The 20,424-nt window shown below is 52.5% G+C and overlaps 6 protein-coding genes across 6 annotated transcripts; 2 read left to right on the forward strand and 4 right to left on the reverse strand.

Annotated features, from left to right (window-relative positions):
- Positions 1-579: 579 nt before the first annotated feature.
- AUEXF2481DRAFT_65197 (uncharacterized protein) lies at positions 580-4,922 on the reverse strand (the record flags this gene model as incomplete). The annotated part of the gene is made up of 5 exons (XM_013488817.1): positions 580-1,149; positions 1,201-3,759; positions 3,813-4,461; positions 4,513-4,613; positions 4,665-4,922. 5 exons carry the CDS (start codon positions 4,920-4,922, stop codon positions 580-582), a joined length of 4,137 nt encoding a protein of 1,378 aa, XP_013344271.1.
- Positions 4,923-5,671: 749 nt separating this feature from the next.
- AUEXF2481DRAFT_97341 (uncharacterized protein) lies at positions 5,672-9,381 on the reverse strand. Its single transcript, XM_013488882.1, has 3 exons — positions 8,839-9,381; positions 8,426-8,787; positions 5,672-8,375 (listed from the first exon to the last, which is right to left on the reverse strand). Exons 1-3 carry the CDS (start codon positions 9,021-9,023, stop codon positions 5,794-5,796), a joined length of 3,129 nt encoding a protein of 1,042 aa, XP_013344336.1. The 5' UTR covers positions 9,024-9,381; the 3' UTR covers positions 5,672-5,793.
- A 308-nt stretch (positions 9,382-9,689) lies between these two features.
- AUEXF2481DRAFT_4637 (uncharacterized protein) lies at positions 9,690-10,098 on the forward strand (the record flags this gene model as incomplete). Its single annotated transcript, XM_013488602.1, has 2 exons — positions 9,690-9,814; positions 9,873-10,098. 2 exons carry the CDS (start codon positions 9,690-9,692, stop codon positions 10,096-10,098), a joined length of 351 nt encoding a protein of 116 aa, XP_013344056.1.
- Positions 10,099-10,503: 405 nt separating this feature from the next.
- Positions 10,504-12,566, reverse strand: AUEXF2481DRAFT_4638 (uncharacterized protein; the record flags this gene model as incomplete). The annotated part of the gene is made up of 2 exons (XM_013488603.1): positions 10,504-11,981; positions 12,035-12,566. 2 exons carry the CDS (start codon positions 12,564-12,566, stop codon positions 10,504-10,506), a joined length of 2,010 nt encoding a protein of 669 aa, XP_013344057.1.
- Positions 12,567-13,210: 644 nt separating this feature from the next.
- Positions 13,211-17,325, reverse strand: AUEXF2481DRAFT_4639 (uncharacterized protein; the record flags this gene model as incomplete). Its single annotated transcript, XM_013488604.1, has 3 exons — positions 13,211-16,684; positions 16,739-16,896; positions 16,950-17,325. The coding sequence occupies 3 exons, from the start codon at positions 17,323-17,325 to the stop codon at positions 13,211-13,213; spliced, it is 4,008 nt and encodes a 1,335-aa protein (XP_013344058.1).
- Positions 17,326-18,546: 1,221 nt separating this feature from the next.
- On the forward strand, positions 18,547-20,278 carry AUEXF2481DRAFT_88486 (uncharacterized protein). The gene is made up of 4 exons (XM_013488846.1): positions 18,547-19,010; positions 19,059-19,152; positions 19,215-19,490; positions 19,546-20,278. Exons 1-4 carry the CDS (start codon positions 18,691-18,693, stop codon positions 19,909-19,911), a joined length of 1,056 nt encoding a protein of 351 aa, XP_013344300.1. The 5' UTR covers positions 18,547-18,690; the 3' UTR covers positions 19,912-20,278.
- The last annotated feature ends 146 nt before the right edge of the window (positions 20,279-20,424 follow it).

Consider the following 20,424-nt stretch of genomic DNA (forward strand, 5'->3'; position numbering starts at 1 on the left):
AATGTGGTATGAGGTCGAGTCGAGGAGAGATGCGAGGCACAAGACGTATCGTATCAAGAGGCGGCACCCGACGCTGCTACGCCGTGATGTTCGGAGGTGCCACGAAAATAATTTCCCCACTGTTTCGGAACTTGCCATCATCACCTCGACATGACCATCACTCATTCGCTAAGGTATGCTTGATGCTTTCAATATGAGCATCTACTGAATCTCTCGTGGCAAGTATATAGAAATCCGTAATAATTTACATTACTGCATAATGGATAGGAAAGGCTTGTCACTTCAAGCAGTCTTCCGTAAGCTGAGGTCTGCTGAAGCGTACCTGCCTACTTTACGCCAGACTCCTATTGAGCTCTTCACCTCTGAACCAATCGAGCTTCCAATGACCTTCTCGCGACGCTGAAATAGAGCTATGAGACGTAAAAAGCTCATCTTGCAAACGCCTGTGTCCTATTCGCCCTCTCAATCTCGTAGAGACCATGAGAATATTGCTTTTCTCTCTGAGCTTGCCCGTGATCTGAGTCTGTCCTGGACTATCCAGCGAACGACTTCAGGAATGTCTCGGTAGGGGAAAAATTGCTAGTCTTCCATCTCTTCGTCCTCGTCGGTAGAACCTAATGACACCGTGACGCCGCCCTCGGTAACTAGAGTGTGGAAGCCAGATGTTTTGCCCTCGACATCCTCCTTGCTAAGCCCTCTCATGGCTGCGTGGTTTATGGCAGTGTCCTGGCTATGATCGCTTCGGTAGCGGGCCGTGAAGTCTGCCTCCTCTACACCTTCCTTGCCTCCACTTCGGATGGATGCTGGTTGGTATGCGTACTCCTCGGTGTTCTTGATGAAGTACATGCGGTACAGCTCGACGGCCACGCGGAATTCAAGACCCTCCGATGAAACAGCGGAATCCACAAGTCTGCGGTAGTCGTCAGAACGCTCCTCGCTGTAGATTGTGCTGGGATCCACGTTGAGTTGACGCAAGTTTCTGTGCATTACTGGCCGACGCTTGGTTGCGGGCACATCTGGTGTCGGCGCAAGCTTAAGGAGATTGGTGACGTAAACGCGCCAGAGATCCTCCTGGAGCATTGAGGTTGTGTCGAGCGTAGGATCATCCTTCTTGTAGAGTCTGATCTGCACTTCAGATGTTGCTTGGTCCTGCATGTTCGTTAGTCTTTGCTCCTGAGCATGTCTTAGTGTGTTTCTTACATAGGCGATTCCGTAGATATCCATATCTTTCGTGTACTTCTCGGTCTGCTTTCTGTAGTTCATCTCATCTTGGAAAGAAGTTTCATCCTTGGCTCTGTCTCTGCGGAACAGCTGGAGAATGTCCCAGCTCTTGTCCTTGGTGCTTTCACTACCGAGCATTGCAATAGCAAATCGTACCAAGGCACCAAGAAGCTTGTCGAAGGAATAGAGCTGCCAACCACACTGCAAGTAATATCTGCGCAACGTCTCTTCGATGTGTGCCATGTCCATATCTCCCTTGATCAGATCTTCGAACATGCCGAGTATCTGACGGTAGAAGTTGGATGTGTCGCTAACATCAGTGAAGAAGTCAGTGGGAAGCTTGTCGATGATACCGAGCTCGGTGGCAGGCTTAGGAGCCATTGCACGGTTCACTGTGGTATGAGCATCGGCCTCGGCCTGCTTGATGTTATTCAAGCGCTCGTACAGGAACACAAATACGCGGATGAAGCAGTAGATGGTTGCGTTGCCGTAGAGGTTGTACTTGGAGCGAGAGTACATCTGGTTGAGGTACAGCTCCTTGTCCTTGTGGACGTTGCCCGCCAAAGGATGGGATGCCCAGGTGTCCAAGGCAATGTCAGACTTGAGATCGTCTACCACGTTGGCAGTATCGCTCATCTCTTCGTCCACATTGGATGCGTTATCAGGGGTCGATGCTCTACTAAGAGGGGTGTTGCTACCGTCATCTTTGCGGTTCTTGCGTCCGCGCTCGAGAACACCGCGCAGAAGATCGCCCTTTTTGGTTGTTGGTTTGCGAGGCTTGGCGTTGATCGGATCGTCAAAGGCCGAGATTGAGTCTTCACCGACCTCCATGTGAGGAGTATCGCCGAACTTGGCTCTGATCTGGTTGCCGAACCACTCATAATCTAAGCCAAAGAAGAGGGGGATGAACTCTCGGATGAAAGAGGTCAAACGTGGATATTCCGTAGAGTGCATCTGCTCGGCGTACAGAAGAACCAGATGTGACGCGTCGATGATGACACTTGTGTCTGCAAACTTGAAAGTCATCTGAGGCTGGTTGCGTGGGTTCTGGCCGGCCAGTCGTTGTCTCTTTTGCTCTTCGTATCTAGTTTGGACCTCACCAAGGAGGATCTTTGTCTGGAACTGACGCTTGTCGGCTTGCTTGGCGTTCACGGCTTGGTGGTCCAAACTCTTCCAGAACATTTTCTGTGTTTGATCACGCCAGACCTTCTCCCACTCTCGCTGTGCCTGTTTCCACTCCTCGAGCTTTTGCTTGAGTCTGTTGAGCAGCACGGGGATGACCTTGTAAGGCTGAGCGTGGAGCGACTGGACGACCATGTGACCCTTCTCGCGGCCGTAGAGCTTCATGATGATGCGCTTGTGAATCGTCTCGCTCTGTCCACCAAGACCAGGAGGAATCTCGAGAGCCTCCTTCTCACGAGGATTCATGCGGAGAATCTGCTGTGCGATAGGCTCAAGGAGCTGGATTGTGCGAGAACAAGCCTCGATGTTGAAGTCGTAGTCGTGACGTTCTTCCTCAATCTTGTGGAGTCCTTCTTCGTGGATGTTCTTCCTGTGGGCAATGAAACCAGAGTCCTCGGATGCCCACGTAGGATGCGAGGCCCAGTCGTCGTTGAGCACTTCGTTACACAACTCATCACGTCCACGGCACGGCTTCAAACGCTCCCGCTTAGGAAGAAGGCGATAGCTTGGTCCGAGCCCTCTGCAGTTGCTCAAAGAGATTCTGCATGATGGGGCTCTGGGCTTGTTCTCGATGAGAATGTCGTCGTTGGCGTAACCGACCCACATCTGGAACCACTGGAAGAGATCTGGATTGCTGCCGATGAAACCGCGGGCTTTGTGAACCAAAGTAGTGCGGTCAATCAGATCTTGTGAGAAAAGATTGCAAAGTTTGAGGAACTCGTTCATGGCAGCTTTGTTGCCGATGGCCTTCTTAGCACGGTCGAAGAAGCTCATCTCGTCGGCTGTCGCAAGCGAGCTCTGGGTCGGTGGCAGAGGCTCAGGGAGCGCAGGGACCAGAGTTGGAGAAGTTGGGGGGATGTCTGAAGGCATGACCTGCCTGGTGGCATGGGTCTGCTTAGCACGTTTGTTGACGCTAGTCATCTGGCCGTAAGCTGGAGCTTTAGCCAAGCCGTTTGTCTCAGGGCCTGCGTTGGTGACGGTCCCTTGTCTGTCACCGCGCTTTCTCTTGTTGTCCTTATTAACAGTAGGTGTAGGAGCAAAGTTTCCGACGGGTGGCAGGCGATGTTCGGCTCTGGGTGTCTGATGGGGCTGTGGTGCCTGGTAGAAAGGGTCACCACGCACGTTGCTAAGCATGACAGACTCTTCTTGTTGTTGTGCCCTTGCGGCTGCCGCGGCTTTCGCGTGTGCGGCGGATTCTGGTAGAAACTGCTTGAAGTCCTCAAGAAGATCTGGGGCCGAATTGAAAAGTCGCGTTACTTGGGCATAGACGTCCTGGATCGGCTTAGACTCGCGCTGGTAGGTCTGCAAGATTTCCAAGAATTGCTTGTAAATGTCTGGCTGCTGTTGGAAGCGGTTCTGATCAGAAGTAAGCATGACGTTTGGAGAAAAAAAAGACGCGCTGCACGAACCTTTATCTTGTTGACATAGCTGATGGCATGGTTGAACTCGACCTGCGGCCTCACCTTCTCGTGGCCCAGGGGCTGACCATCAGGACCAATCACCATTTCACCTTGGGCAAGAGCGGCAGCACCACCAGTCGGAGACATCATGCCAGCCCTAGCGAGATTGTCACCGGCTGCGGCGGAGACGGCATTTTGCAATTGCGAGACACGCTGTTCCTGCTGGAGGCTCAAGGCCTGCTGCTGTTCGCGAGCTTGAGCTTCGGCAATGGCGGCGGCTTGCTGGGGGCCCATCTGGGAAGTGAAGGGAGCGGCTCCTACCGGGCGACCACTAGGACTGTGGACGATGTGAGCATGGCCAGGAGCCTGAGGCGTCCAGTTGCCGTTGGTCTGTCTGTTGACTGCGGCAAACAAAGGGCCTTCCTGATTGCTTCCGTCTTGCGGAGGAGCTGCGGTGCGTGGAGAAATGGGCCGGGGTGCCGGCATGGCCTGAACGGTTGTTCCCATGGGAGTCGTTACTCGAATAGCGTTCGGATCGTCGCCGGTGCCGCACTCGATCCTGTAGCCTGGGGGCAAGAAGGTGTTGAAGCCCTGAATGAGCTCTGGGTTGCCGGCGAAGAGGGTCGAGACACGTTCGATAACACCAGGTGTATCAATACTGTATCTTGTCAGCACCTCAGAAGAGTCGGATGCGGAGACCGACACGTACGCCCCACTCTTGAAGTCCTTCATTATGTCGAGGAATCTGTTGTAAACATCGGGATGGTCGACGAATTGCACCTTGACTTGGTCGAGATAGCTCAGCGCATCCTGAGGACGATCAGTAGTGTGCATGGCAGAGGCAAAGACATGTGAACCTACGTTCAGAATAGGCTGCTGGCCTTGGCCAACATTCGCGGGTTGGGCACTGCCAGGCTGCATAGGAACAAGCATGGCCTGAGACTGAGTGGCAGGCTGGACAGGGCCTCCGCTGAAGACGGCGTTTGGCATCTGAGCATGGCCACCAGGAGTGTTGGCCAGCAAGCCGTTGGGGCCATGAACAGTGCGAGGTGCGACGGCCACGGGCTGGTGAAGATGGATGGGTCCTCCTTGGGCTTGGTGGGGAGGGAGTTGCTCCATATGTTGTCTTTCACGCTGTTGGTCGCGACGCACGGCGTCCTGCTCTTCTTTGATGTGGATATTCTCCCGATGATCCGACATGTCGCGACCGAGAGGGAAGGCGGCTTGTGCTTGATGGCGGGGCGAAGATGGGTTCATAAGATTGTGCGGTACCTGTTGGAAAGGGGCAAAGGGTCCTGTCTCAGTCGTAAGCATGTGCTCGGCCATAGACTCGGGACTGGCTGTACCTGAAGGAGGGGGAAGCCCACCTGTGCGAGGTGATGGAGCTGCACCGGGATGAGCAGGAGGTGGATTTGCACTATGTTACGACCATGTCAGCACTCGTGATAAACTCTTAGTCGCATGTGTAGACTCACGCGAAAGTGCGATGAAGTGGAGTATGCTCCTCTCTGGGCGGCCAGCCGTCTCTATTATGCGCTGGATTCATCTGATGGCGTATGCGCGCGCCGGATGGGCAACGTGCTCGGCGGTCCGTATGGGGACGTCTGTTTCGTTCTAATGTCGCTCGGTGGGGGTCAAATGCTCGAGGGCCGTCTTTTCATAGCGCTCGAGGCAAGTAACTCGTGGTGAAAGAAGGTGCGTTGGAAAACAGAGGGTCCCTCTCTGTTCATCATACTCTACGTCCTCATCGCACGCTTCCCCCGGCTTTTGGTGTGCGCTAACGACCGACATTTTCCGCTTTTATCCCCGTTAACTCCACATTCAGTCATACAGATCCCACACAGAAACAGTCATACAGACCAAGGACCCAAGCAATCACTTCCAATGCAAAGTGAATTGTGTTATACACGCCATCATCTATGTTACAAGCCATAAGGGTATCTTCGCGTCAAAGCAAATTCATCTGGTCCCCGTGCATCCCATTTCCCTATCACATGAGTCCTTCTCCCTCACTGCCGAATCCCTTGACATGCCTTTCGTAATCCTCTCCCTCTTCCCTTCCTCGAAATATGTCTCTGTCACGTCGTTGAAACATTTCGGCAGCCAGACCAAGTCCTCCTTCTAGATCGGCAAATAGACGGTCCATCTCTTGGAACACGAGCTCTGAGTCGGCGCCGTCGATGAGTACTTCTGCATCAGGTGCTGACAGTCGTGGGAACTCGTTTAAAAGACGGCTGCTGCGCGCATATGATATATATGCTGTATCTTCTCTTGACGAGTCGTAGCCTGTGCTTGTTGTGCCTCCTGTATCTGCACGTGCGCGATTGCGGGGCATGGTGAGGTCTCCATAAGTGCTCTCGTCTGTGTCCACATTGAAGGCATCAATGCGCGACGATGGCTTCGATCCCGCATGACCTACGAGGGGAAAATCGGCGTCATCGAGTCCCGGTACTCTTACACCAGGATCAGCCATAGGTGCATCAATGTCAGTGTCATCAAAGGAGTCGGCTGCAGCGAATCGAGCCCAGCTATTGCGTGAAGCAATAGCAGAAGTGTGAAGTCCGTCAAGGAGCTGTTGTCTTGTGTGTGCCTCCATCCTACGGTTGTAGTCTCGGGGCCAGCTTCCACTCTGCACGTCTGACGATGCTGTAGATGAGTAAGAATAGCCTCTGTCCCTCGAGTGTCTGAGTAGAGATACGTTGCTGGGCCCCCTAGAGTGAAGTGCTGCAGAATGGAGATTGCTTGATGCCAGAAGTTGTGGTTCGGAACGTGATTGGCGATGCGAGGAGCGCTTGACTTCATCGCCGCTGGGTTGCTCGACCTCATCTAAGAAGAAGGGGTTACGTGACGTCTCGGTCGACCCTGCTGCGCTTATGACAGGAGACGATGTTGTGATGCTTGGTTGTGAGTGGTGAGATATGGATGCTATGCTTGGTTGGGAATGGTGCGTTATGGCTGTCTCCAGATCGAACTTTGGTTCAAAGGTCATGCCCAAGTCAAGATCGATGATGGGCTTTGATTCGCGAACCTTCGATATGTCGAAGTCATCTTGGGTAACCGATCCTACAGGAGGGTGTAGGAAATCATTGAACTGCCCGATCGGTTCTGTAGCTGTACGGGTCAAGTGAGGTCTGAAGCCTGGAGCAATGTCCGTCTCATCCTTCATGGGTGGAAAGGAGAAGTCTGGCTCGGCGTCTGGTTCGTTGGACGCCGGCTCAGCTGTCGCGAACGTCCAATCTGCGGTTCGGCGGTCTGGCTCTGCTGTCACGGGCTCTGTCATCTCTGCGAATGACCAGTCCGCCGTTCTTCGATCAGTAGCCGGCTGAGCTGTAGCGAACGACCAATCTGCAGTTTTACGATCGGCCGCTGGTTGGGCTGTTGCAAAGGACCAGTCTTGAGTCTTGCGATCCGCAGCTGGAGGTTGTGCCATAGCAAAGGTCCAGTCCTGTGTACGCCTGCTCGGGTTGTCGGCAGGCATCATCTTGAGAGGGAATTGCCAGTCTTTGGTAGCTCTTCGCGTGTCTTGATCTGGCCCATCGTAGAAGTCGTTTTCGTCATCGTCTTCGTCGGGCATTGCAGATGACATACGGTTCGGTCTTGCTGCCTTTAACGTTGGCACATCGCTGAAGTCGAAATTGAAGGTCGGCTGAGAATCCAGCCCCACTGCGCCCATGTCCAAGTCAATCAAGGTCTCCCTGTTGGCCGAGCGATCGCTGGACAAGTTCCTCAGAGGAAGGTCTGACATCGGTTGTTCTTCGTCGTCCATGAGCGTGTTGTAGTCGTATGGGTCTGCGTTGGTGTCGAAGAGTCGTCCCATGGAGCGCTCTCCTCGCTTCGCCCTGGCCTCTTCTTGCGCTTCGTGGAATGGGTTCCTAGGATGTGGCTTTGTAACGTTGTTGAGCGCGGGTAGAACTTCGTCCGAGTCGCTATTCGTAGCTGCAAAATCTGTTTCCGCAATACCAAGTTGACTGTAGCGCTTGACGAAGTCGTTTTCAAAATCGGCGGAGGTTGAGAAGTTCCAATCATTATAATCGTCGCGTTGCTCAGATGGCTGAGGCGCAGCAGCTCCCATGGGGTTGAAAAGTGACGCTCTTTGGCCGCCTCTTCTTTCCCATTGGAAGTAACGATCGATCATCTCTCTCACTGTGGCGGTAGGATATTGTTCTGATGTACCAGATATGAACGGGTGCTCCAGAATAGCGTTCATGGTCGGACGATTTTGAGGCTTTTCTTCGAGACAGAACGCAATGAAGTCTCGTAGACCTTGTGAGTAGTCGCCCTCCTGAAGCCGTGGTGCGGCTTTCAGCACTGTTCGCAGCATGGACGGATGGAACTTATGGTTTGGCGGCATTCCTGTGGCCATTTCGTAGACGGTGCAGCCATACGCCCAGCAATCAACCTCAGTACCATAACCTTGTTGGACGGCCATATCCATCGAGTGCATCTCTGGAGGCATCCAGAACGGCGTTCCGATGATAGTGGATCTTTTTGAGGCTTCGGTTTCGATCACTGCTGCCACACCAAAGTCACACAACTGAACCTGGCCGTCCTCGGAAATCAAAACATTGCCGCCTAAAGATTGTTAGCACGTCTCAAGAACAGAGCCATCAACCTTCACGTACACTTGACATCTCTGTGGATCACACCTGCGTCATGCACGTATTTGAGCGCCACCGCCAGTTCGCGTGCGATCGGTATGATGTACTCTTCTTCAAGCCCAGGACCTGGCGTAGCCTTCATGAGCGTATGAACGCTACCACCTGGACAGTAGTCGCTAACAATCCACAGCTGAGAATGCAGGTCAAAGGCCTCTTGAATGTAGTTGATGTTCTTCGCCTGACTGTCTCTAAGGAGCTTGAGCGTCTTGACCTCTTTTCGAAAATCTTCAATGGCTTCATCCTTTTGGTCGAGATCCAGTTTGTAATCCAGATCGTCAACATCAATGATCTTCACGGCCACAAGATCTCGAGTAGCATTGTTTTTGCTGGCGCACGTAAGTCAAAGCCATATTTCATCCACAAAGCCAACAACTCACCACTTGTAGACTCTTCCAAATGATCCCTTTCCGATAAGTTCAATGAACTCGTAGTCAGGAACAACCGTATTTGTTCTTGCGGCGCGTTCAACAACCACCTGGTACATATCCTTGGCATCTTGAATCTGCTTGTGCTTTGTACCAGCGCCGACTGCAGAGAATGGATCCAGGTGGTTCGGACTCATGTCCAGAGCTTTTCGTAAGGACTCCTCTGAGATTCCAGCTTGTTCCAGAGCAGAGCCAGGCTATGCGCTGTTGGCGAGAAAGTGCCGGAAGAGCAACTATGGCCCAGTGACAGGCTCTCAAGAGTTTTCCTGTCCAGAGATCGTGGGAACAAAGTATTTTGGTTTGGTCCAGTCCTGTTTTGATGATAGTTCAAACTGATGCGTATACACCAGGATACATGTTCCGCCTCCCCGATCTCCTCCTTTCCGCGGCGACAGGTTAAGATCGCTTGTCGTTGGCCAGATTGACGATCCTGTAGTTTTACAACTCAGTGGTATCCAGTATGATTGCCCTGTGTAACAAGGTTGAAAATGTGGCTGCTGAAAGTGGTTGAAGACGAGCCCTGTCGAAAGAGTGGACGATCAATCGGCGAGCGGCCTCTTGGGCCGAGACGCTAGCGTGGCAGAGATCCCCAGTATTAGCGAACGTCCTCACATCTCTAATGACGTACCCCCCTGTCAGCCACCTGCAAAGCAGACGCGAACCTTGGTCTGATGATTCTAGAAATTGTTCAGCCGTCCCTACGTATATCTTCTATCGTGAAACCTGGTTTGTGATCTTAAGCTCAAAGACATCCCTCAACTATCGCATCCACCAGACTTTTCCTCCATATATCAGAACAAACAATGGGTGACAACTGGCTCAGCAAGCAAGTCCAGGGCTACGTCGCCGGCGCGGGCAAGGTGGCCGGTAACATTGTCTACAGCGTAGGCAATGGCGTAAACAATGTTGGTCGCGGAGTTGGTGACAGGTAAGAGCCTCCAAAACTTCCTAGACCGCTACCTAAGCTCAAGCTAACACACCTACAGTATTACCAACACGACTCGCTACTGGGGCCAGGGTGTTGCAGGCTATGGCAACAACATCAAGGATGCCTCTCGTGCAGGAGGTCCTCGTGTGCCCACTGGCGGAAATCCCCTTGGCTTGAGTGGCCCTGGATCGAGCAAAACTTTGATGCCTGGAGGAAAGTTGCCTCCTGGCAGTCAACAACGTAATGCTGGCAAGGGCACCGCCAGCAATCCATTGGGCCTGTGAAGGGACAACAAATCCCCCATCTGATGAAAACACGATACAATCAAGAAACCATCAATGATAAATGACGAATAAGACAAGCAAATATGAAAACATTGGAGGCGTTCGGAGGGAATTATTTGCAATATCTATGTTACTGATTTAGCAACACCTTTACCATGTTGTGTGAGATAAGTTGTAGTATCGTTTGACTTTCAGGATCACTGTCCTTGTCTTGCTATCTCGGTCTGATTTTTAGATTAAACACAGTTGAGAACGCCTTATGAACCATCAACCGCGCTGGTATGTGCCGAACCACCATGCATAAAGAAGCAACATGCACATTGCGCCAAACCAGGACTCCACGCTAAATCAATAATATCGTACCATCGACCGTCAACACCAGGCACACATCAATACGTGCCATCTTTACTCGCTCTCGTACTCGGGGTCGTCACCGATCTCTCCGAATTCGTCTTCGTCCTCGTCCTCGTCGCTGCTCTCATCGTCCTCGTCCTCATCATCATCATCTTGCATACCAGGCACGCCCTTCCACACCATGTAATCGCCTTCCAGCCACTTCTTACTCTTAGGCAATTGGTAAGGGTCGAATGGGAAAAAGGCGTCGAGCTGATGGTGAGCTTCTCCACTCTGATGACTGAGAGTATTCTCTCTTCTCGCGGCACCCATGTCTCTGCTGACTGGTGCAGCCAGGGTACGGAACGAAGACAGACGTAAACGCTTGTTTGTCTCGAGCAGGGGAATGACATACATGAAGCGAAGGTGGTTGGCGATGGCTCCAAATTGGTGGACGATGGCGGGAGCACAAACTTTGAGAGGGTTGAGCTTTGAGTAGATGGCTTGCGTCAAGCACTCTTTGATGCCAGGGAGCCATTCGGGTTCGCCCTCCTCGAAGATGTCATAGTCCTCGACGTCTGCATCGTCGGGCGTCATGATAAAGTCCCTCCACCTGAAGCAGAAAATGTAGAGCATAGCTTGGGCAATGGCGTAGAAAGTTCCATAACGACTGAGGTTAGGCCCCTGACACGCCGACTCGTGGTTGCGACGCAGGGTGTCGAGATGGTTGCCGAGTCTGGTGAAGATGGAACGTATGAGAGTCTTGTTCACACGAGCGCCACGAGCGATGAAACTGGCCAAGTACGCAGCAGCAGACAGAGAGCCGTTGGAGGCAGAGCTGCGGCCAGTAGCAAGGCGGATCAGGACGCCAGCAAAACGCTCTGCGTAAGCTTGGGACATCTGAGCGAAGTGGAAGACGAGGAACTGCGTGTGGCGCGAACGATAGGTAGGCAAGACAAAGGTGGAGAACTGCGAGATGAGGTGCTCGAAGGCATCATTCACCTCGTACATCTTGCCACTAGCAAATGTAGGAGTGTAGTGGGAGAACAAGAGGTCTAGGACTGAGTCAAGTTTGGCGACTGTGTCGCGCAGAGCACGCAGATGGGTCTCTTCGGGTGTCATGCTGATCTCGCTCGATGATTCCGAATCGGCATCGCTGTCATCTTCTGAATCGTCTGCATCTTCTCTTCCTTCGGGCAGACCAGAGAGTCCAAGGACGCGCTTCTCGTCAACCTCATCTTCCAAATCGTCCAGCTCTTCTTGAACTTCGACGTCGATCTTGACTAGGCGCTCAGTGATGAGAGTTTGGATTTCGGCTTTGAGCTCAGGAGCGTACTCGATCGTCTTGAGGGCGTTCTTGACAAAGGCAATGTAGCCTTGACGACTAGCAGTTCTGTGGTTGGGGAACTGGCCGCGGAGAGATTCGGCTAGGCCGCTGTTCGCAGACGGAATGAGACGGAGCAGGTATCGAAGGGCGTTGTGTAGGCGAGCAACCATCTGTTGTCTGGACACGTAGGGTTCGTTGGGGATACGGCCAAGGGACGACGAAACTAAGGCCATGTCAGCAAACGGGCACACGATAGCAAGAAGCAAGCAAGCTCACCCTCGACAAAGTGTCCCACGATACGGTCCAAGACTGTTCTGAGAAAGCCAGGCACAGCACTTCCCAGGGTGCCCAAGAAGCGGACGTAGAGAGCTACGAAAGCATCGTCTCTGCCGAGCCAGTTTACGTCAAGGACGGCGTGCACCAGCTTGCCACAGGCCTTGAGATCACTCACGCGGCCACTCAAGGCCACCAGGTATTTCTTGAGTGTGGCGTTACTGGGCGCTTCGGAGTGCGAGACTGCACCGCTGTCATGGGATCGCGATGGCTGGGCGCTGACGAAGATGATTCTAAGCTGTTCATATGCGGCGTCGTCTTTGTCGGCACCAGCCCTCAGATGGCCTTCGAGAGCACTTCGCACTTCATCCTTGACCAGGTCCAACGGCTTAGCCGTCCAGTCGTCCATGATACGGACGTCAACCCTATCGTCGAAGGCGACTCGCAGTTTCTTGCTCTGGCTGGATTCTGGCGCCGGTGACGACAGATGTGAGGCGTCTCTTTTGAGACTCTTTTGCGGAAGTGTGGGCGGCATGCTCGGCGCCTGTACAAGAGAGACCATGTTGCTTCCACAGATAGGAGAGACTAGCTTTTTATTACTATTGGACAAGGGTGTGAATCTTTGCTCATGTCGCGTGCGTCCAACACACTTGGGTGATCTCAGAAGTGAAAAGCCTTGAGAGAAACAACCTTAAAATTCGGAACGCGGAGAGGGACAGAGCACAGACCATCTTTCTGTATCACCCTGCTGTCTGTATCACCCTGTTCACACAGTCCGCTGCCACCTACTCTCCATCCCAAACACGAATACCATTTCAAAATGCAGCATTACAACGACCTCCACGCCCAGATTATGTGGAGCAATTTTCGTAGTCCTGGCCAATGATTTGTCTCCTTGTGAAGTATGTTGTCTTTTCACAGCAGCACGCACTAGCTTCTCACCAAAGCTGGCACAACCATGCTTTCTTTCTTCACATCCCACACAACCAAGTACATTTCTAACTCGTATCAAAAGCGATCAATTATCTGACAAGTGGTTAAGAAAGCAGTGAACAGTGAACAGTGAACACTGTATTTTGAAATATGGACAAAACTCCGTGACAGATGCTATGCAAACCTATGTGCACCGCCAGCCGACCACTGATGCTACCTAGATATGTATACCTTTCAACATTGATGCTAATATCTTCTTTGCTGTCTATGCTGTCCATCCCCCTGACCAAAATATGATTGCGCGTAACCTGACTGAGGCTGAGGCGAGCCTGCACTACTCCATCCTCCAGCTTGACTCATGTGGGCCAAGTACTGCGAGGATCGTTGTTGAGCTGTGCCCGGCCCATTTGCATACGGGTAGTTGGCAAGCTGCTGCTGCTGCTGTAGCTGCAACTGCATCTGATACTGCTGCGCTTGTTGATGAGCCATCTGTTGCTGCAATTGAGCCTGTTGCGCTTGCTGTTGAGCATACTGCTGGGCATAGTGCTGTGCCTGCTGGTGAGCTATGTGCTGAGCATGAAGCTCGGCCTGCTGCTGAGCATACTCTTGTGCCTCGATCTGGGCTCTCATCCGTCCATCGAACTCATCCTGCAGCTGCTGTTGTTGGCGAGCTGCAATGGCTTGCTGCACCGCGTTGTTTCGAACACCCTCTTTTTTGATGTTCCGTTGACGTTCGCGAACCGCCATAGCACCGACCAGGCCGGGAGCATCCGCTTCGTTAATGTCCCTACGCTTGTCTTTCTCTGACAAATTGATCATCGAGGTACCAGTCATCCTAGCAACTTGCATCTGCTCATGTGCCGACAACGATGTGCCTTGGAGCTGCAACGTCCTCCCGGGACTAGGAGGGTTCAAGAGCGCACCCGCGTTACGAGAGTGAGGGCGAGACGGCGCTTGCTTACTCCAGTCTCCCGAAGGGGTCCGGCTTAGAGGTGGTGGCGTCTTACTGATCGACATGCGGTTTGCTTGCTGACCCCAATCACCGGAAGGCGTACGGTTGAGTGACATGCGATTCAGTTGTTGCGTCCAGTCTCCAGACATTGTTCGACTCAGACCGGAGGCTGGCCGACTGAAAGGAGGCGTTTTAGATGTACGAGCGACGCTCGAGTGCTCTCTTGCATGTCCAAAGACCGGAGTAGCTCTTGACTGGGTCAAGGGAGCTGCAGCGAGGGAAGCACGATATTGAACCCATTGCTCTGCTGTAAGACCTTGGTCAAGAGACTCGCCAGCTGCAGCCGCTGGCTGCCAAGCCACACTTCGACGTCTGTCTTGGTTCATCTCGCTGCTTGACACTCTTCGTGTTTCGAGGAAGGAGTTTCTCTTGCTGTCCAACTGTGTGAGACGCGAAGAAGGGCGTTGCTGAAGCTCGGGGTCGTCCTGTGGCTCTATGGGCATGCTGCCACTTGTAGAGGGTCGCACGTTCGGCTTGTAGGTCAATGTAGGGCCGAAGTTGATCGGTAGACCGGTTTCCGTGTCAAAGCGGCTTCGTACTTGAGGCTCGTGTTCGGGATTTCCGACCGTCTTCAGGCGGCCCGTCCGGCTTCTTTCAATAGGTTTTCTCTTTGGCGGTGACATGCTTTTTACGCTAGCATAATCGACCGACTCGTCGTCGGGAATACTGACAGGAGGGCTGAGGGATCTGTTGAGTGTCTCTGGTGACTGCTGGAGCATTTGCTCCAGCATAGCTTGCTGCATGATTTCATTTTGTAAACTCTCATTGCTTGAAGCTCGAGATAGGACAGGACTTTGAGGTGGAGGGCTAGCAAGCTGAGACTCTTGTGCGTTCGGAACAGGCTTTCTGCTAATAGGTGCGGCCATGGCTGGTAGAGGTGGACTCGCAAGAGGCCGGGCAGGAACAGCAGCTTGAGAATTGCTCGAAATGCTGCGCTGTGGGACAAGAGGGCGAAGGGCGTCTTGCTTGGAAATGGCGAGAGCTGCAGCGGGTTGTGCAGGACGGTTGTAGGGAGATGCAGGGATGGGGGGTAGGCGGCGGGTAGTCGGCTGTTGATGTCGAGGTCCTGGAGTAAGATTTACCTCTTCATTGTGGAACGAGGGGTCAGCGAGCGATCTTTGAGTCCGATTGGTAACACTAGCTACCTCTCGTGGAGCATTGGTAAAGTCGAATTGCTCTTTTTCGGTGTATGGTGTGGCCCCGGTGGCCTCTACAAGCTGTTGCAGCGTCGCAGCATCCATGGCCGAGTTGGCCCTGCGTAATTCAGGTGTCATGTTGAGGTTTTTAGGGTTAGGCCTAACGTTTGGCCCGTGCATGAGCTTTGGGGGCGCCACAGTGACCGTAGGAGGAGAAGCCGAGCGTATTTTTAGCTCCTCGAAGGCAGGCTCAAGACGCCGCTCCTGGTCGTACGGCGATTCCTCTGACGGAACCCGCTCGAGCACCGTAGGAATTTTCTTTTCTGGCAGGGTACCACCATGCACCGGAGGCTGGGGCGCTCTGTCCTGCAGGTCGCTGGTAGCGTCGTAAGAAAGTCGCGAGCGGTTCTCCGTCTGAAACCGCTTGTATCCGACCGCGTCAGACGCTGAACGATTGTGTCCACGACCCGGGCTGCCCATGCTCACGGGCGTTGTTTCAACCCTGCGCGGAGGTGCGAATTGAATGGAACCATCTCCCGGTCCCGGAGAACCTCTACCTGGTGATGGCGAAGAATTCGAGGAGCTGTCATTGCCAAAGCGGACCGCCCCGCGACCCACCGAGAGGCTAGTTCTGTTTCCAAGACTCATCGTGTTCCTTCTTCCTCTGGCTTGTGGGGGTGTGTCGTCGGCCGAGTTCATGCGATACGACGTCAACTTCTTCATCTCTCTTCTCCAGTCTTGTTCGGACCATGTCCCACTGCCTTTGGTGTGGATCAGACCAGAAACGTCCAATATGTCCAAATAGCCATATCGTCGGTCGCGAGGCATGGCAAACATTAAGCCACGCTGGTCAAGAGAATCTGCGACTAAGCGGTTTGGTCGGCCGTATAGAGCGAAGATGTCCCAGACAGGGAACAACCAGCGAAGCATCATCTCAAACCCACTGACTGCAGGATGCACCTCTGGCATGACGAAGAGGAAGCCTTCTGTGGTAGTATCCTTTGCACCGTGGATGGTGATCTGGCCTTCGAGCTTGATAAGTGTCGATTGGTCGATAAGTGGCTTCGACTGAGGGTAGATGGCGTATGCAGCGAATGCGTCTTTGATGGTTGCGACGGGCCGTGTCTTCTTGTTGACGCGTTTAGTCTCGTAGAACTTGATACTGCCCTTAGGCACCTCCACCTTTCGGTCGTACGTATCGCGCTTCTTCAGTGCCTTCTGGTATTTGGCCCAGTCCTTCTCATTCGGGGGAGTGATAACACACCAGCAGCGTCTCCAAGGAGTGCCTGCTCCAAATCGAACGCGTGCCCAGTCGTCAATGATAAACTTGCTTCGCTCCATGATTGTGCGGATGTTGTTGAGCATCTTTCCCTTTCCAGCAATGAGAGAGCCAGTATAGGCTTCTTGCAGTGTTGCATGTTCGTACATGGCGAGGCGGAAGCCGGCAGTCCATTGTGTGAGCGAGTTGAGGGAGTTAAAGTGGAGAAGGTAGCGGTTGTTCGCTGCGGTGGAAATGCTCAGAACGTTTTGCAGTTGTCCTCCTGACTGTCCGTTCATGGGAAGGGACTCAATCTGTGCATAGCAATTAACGACATGATTGTGCTGCGAGAGAGCGGCTTTACATACCATCTTGATCGATGCATCGCTGACATTGATAAAGGTGGGCAGGACTTCACCATCTTCACCTGCGGCGTCCAGTGTCGCAGCGTCCCACAAGGAGAGCACTGTGCCAACTAACTGAGCGAAGCATTCGGTCCATGTTCTATCTGTGCTTGGACGCCCACCTAGAGCGAAGTCAGCCAGTTTGTCCCATGCTTCTACCGTAAAGGCTGCTTACGAGAGTCCAAGTCGTGCAGCTTCAAGAAGTAGCCTTCTTGATACAACTTGTTGGAGTGGCTGTTGAGGAAGGTGAAGATTGGCTGCAATTCTGGCAGCGTGTCCTGGGCTAGATCCATGAGGGGCGGCTGGTACGTGTAGATCATAGACATGGGGCGAGAACCGCGTTCTGACCGCGAGTCTGATCGGAAACGTTGTTGAGTAGTAGGGGAGGGAGAGGTCGGTGTATCGCACGTCTTGCTGGTGGCAGAAGCGAAGGAGGTATCGATCTTTGGTGGTCTCGCAGGGTTGCTCTTGAAAGGGTCCTCTGACATCTGGGGTCTAGAGTCTGGCGTGGAACTCCTCGAGGGAGCACCCCATTGGGTCATAAACGACATTACTCGGGAGCGAGGCATCGTGCAAGGTAAATTCGGAATGCAGTCGGCTACTGTTCAGTGACACCAGAAGCTGATGAGAGTCTGCAAGGGACTTTTAAGACGGATACCGGCTGTACGCGGATCCGTGCATGCGACACAACGAGTGCTACTTGTCAGATCAACCGGGTCTTGCAAGGATGTTCCGCAAGAGGTAGGGGCGAGCAGGGTAACGACAGGTCTTGACGGGATTCTGGAGCGAAGGACAGCAGGACAGCAGGACAGCAGGGCGGGAGTGGGCAGGAGGTGGATATTTGGATCCTGTTAGTTTCTATATTCCCACAAGATGTTGCTTGGCACATCAAACCGTTCGTCGATGACGACGACCTTTGGCTTTGCGACCAAAACTCGCGGAGAAGTGACGGGCTGCTGAAAGCAGATCCCCCAACATCCGCTCGCTCTTTGATCGGTGGTTCACCAAACGCCCTCAAGACGAGCGGTACGAATGACACGAATGACACTCATCATGATCCAGGATGCCGCGGACCGCCCTCTCGGCCTTTCTGATTTGCTTTCCCGCGTGCTTTGCAGCCCAGCACCTGCGACCAGCTGCGCCCGTCTTGACCTGCAGCTGGTGAGCCAAAACGGGTCTTGGGACGGTCGGAAATAGCGATGCATCCCCGATCCGTTTTCTTGGCCCGCCCAATAACGCAGCCACTCTTATGAGGCCTCGCGGCTGCTGCAGAATCGATTGTTATTTGATAGGCGGGCGACTGACAAAACATCAATGCTCGCAAATAGGAGGCTGTCACCAGTCGTAAGTCAAACTGTGAGAATGAAGTGAGCATATTGGAGGAGAGCCTTCTATCCACTTACTGTTGAAAGGTCTTGGTTTCCAGAGATAAATACGTTGCCATTATTGACCATGGTGAAATAAGCATAGTCGAGATGCGCGCGCTAGCATGTCCGATACCGTGATGTACAATCCTTGGCCGTCTTTTGATGGCGATCTAAGCTGTTTCTTGGACAAATTAGATAGACCGCATAGAAGGGACTCCCATGGTCGTAGAGATGTCTCGCTCTCTCACATCATAGCCTGTAGATTTTGCTCAGGATATCTGGCCCTTTAATATTGCAATACACAGCAAGTGCGATCCACCTCGATGGTTCTCTGGATTCACCTAGTAAAAAGGTATTTTGGTCGTGGTTTTCCTGATTGGGGTCGAATGACGCACGTGCACTTCTATCAAAAACGCGTCTCCATTTGACACGCGACAACCGCACTGCAGCGTTGTCCTACTCCATACCATTACCAGTACTAGTCTCTACACATAGATTATGCGCGAGCAATTCCGTCATTAGGCGTGTTTAAGCGTGTATCGATATACGATGAAGCGCGACCTGGTCGACAAGCCTCCCTCGAACAAGAGAAGAAAGTTGACAGAAGACATCCCATCAGAGTCTCAGTCTCCTGCACAAAGCCGCTTATCAGAATCTGCAAAAGCAGATCTAATACAATGGCTGGATCAAGCTGACAAGAAAGATGGACCTATCTTTACTGTTGTCGTCCCTCCGATCACCAAAAACGCAAAATCTCATCCCGACGTCGTGGAACGTCCCCTAACTCTAAACGACAGGAACTATCTGGAAGCTCGATGGACCATCACGCCAATGGAGAAGTGGTTGAGCATGACCAAATACAAGAAATTGTACGTTTTGAGCTACATTGCGAGATGGTCTTCACTAATGCCGCTCAGCACAGTAGGAAATCAGACTCATTCATGCGGAGATTGTGTCCTCGTCAAACCAGGAAACGAATCCGATCGGGATTGGAAAGCTCAAGTCCATGAGGTGCGTGACTAACAATTAATTGTGACATCACATTCCATGAGTTAAGCTGAACATAACTCCAGGTTCGGGCTGCGGATGAACATCATGTCTTCCTTCGTTGCACCTGGCTCGAAAATCCCGAAGAGCTACCTGCGAAGGTGCGTAGCACGCCACCATATCACGGTCGGTTTGAACTGGTTCCGGGTAACAAGATGGACATCATTGATGCCTTGACTGTAAATGGACCTCTCAAGGTTGTCTATTGGGACGAAGCCAACGACAACGAAGACGCCGAGATGCCAGCGCCTGGCGATCATTACTGGAGACAGACATATAACTACTATACTAATGTCTTGTCGGTGAGTGTCAGCTGCTTGATATATATCTTGATTATAATGCTAACTAGATTGAAAGCCGCTACGCCTCATCTGCCGATGCAAGCGGCCACAACATCCAGACCAGGTCATCATCAAGTGTAATAACCAAGCTTGCGGAATCTGGCTGCATGCTTCCTGCCTGGCCCAGAACGCTATTGAGAGTAAACAACGCAACGGATCGAGCGCGAAGATTGGCAAACGGGCACGTAAATCTATCAACAAACCGAACGGCATTGAATATGCTGTTGACGACGATGGGACCTGCGCAGAAGATGAGACCACAAAGGCAGAGGTCCTGGCTCCGGAGTCAGGGGCACCTGAGCTTTTGATCACTGACAAGAAGACTGGCGAGGAGACCAAAGAAGCGATACCATGTTTGCTTTGTAAGAAACTTCTTGATTAAAGAGATCGGTACGCACGCCTTAAAGAAGGGCGAGGTCCAGGACAGGGTTATGTAGAGATTGAAGAGAGATGTGTCTCCCTACTGCTTCGCTGTATCCTTGCGTGGATGGAGATGAAAACATAGTTTAGCTACATATTAACTTGGCTGGTCAGCAATCACTGGCTGTCAAGACGCATGATTGTCATGACACCCTATCCTTCTAGCATCCCTATTACAGACAGCCTCCTGTTTTGGTCAATAGAATCGCGAACCCGTATCAGGCTGGACCAGTGTTTGTAGCAGAGCTGGATCAGGCTGAAGTAGTAAAAGCAGCTAGCTGGCGAAACGCGTGAAACGGTCATTATCGAGTCAAGACCGTGCAACGAGCAGCATGAAGCAAAGTCAATCTCTGTGGGAGATCGCAATATCTGGTTCGGTAGCAGATTATCCGTAAACTAAAAGCCGAATCGTCCGGGGCCCGAGCGTGATTGGTGTGCCTCAGCTTGAGAAGCTGAGGCTGCTAAAGATTATGAA

The sequence above is a fragment of the Aureobasidium subglaciale genome, assembly GCF_000721755.1.
Source record: "Aureobasidium subglaciale EXF-2481 unplaced genomic scaffold scaffold_9, whole genome shotgun sequence".
NCBI lineage: Eukaryota > Fungi > Ascomycota > Dothideomycetes > Dothideales > Saccotheciaceae > Aureobasidium > Aureobasidium subglaciale.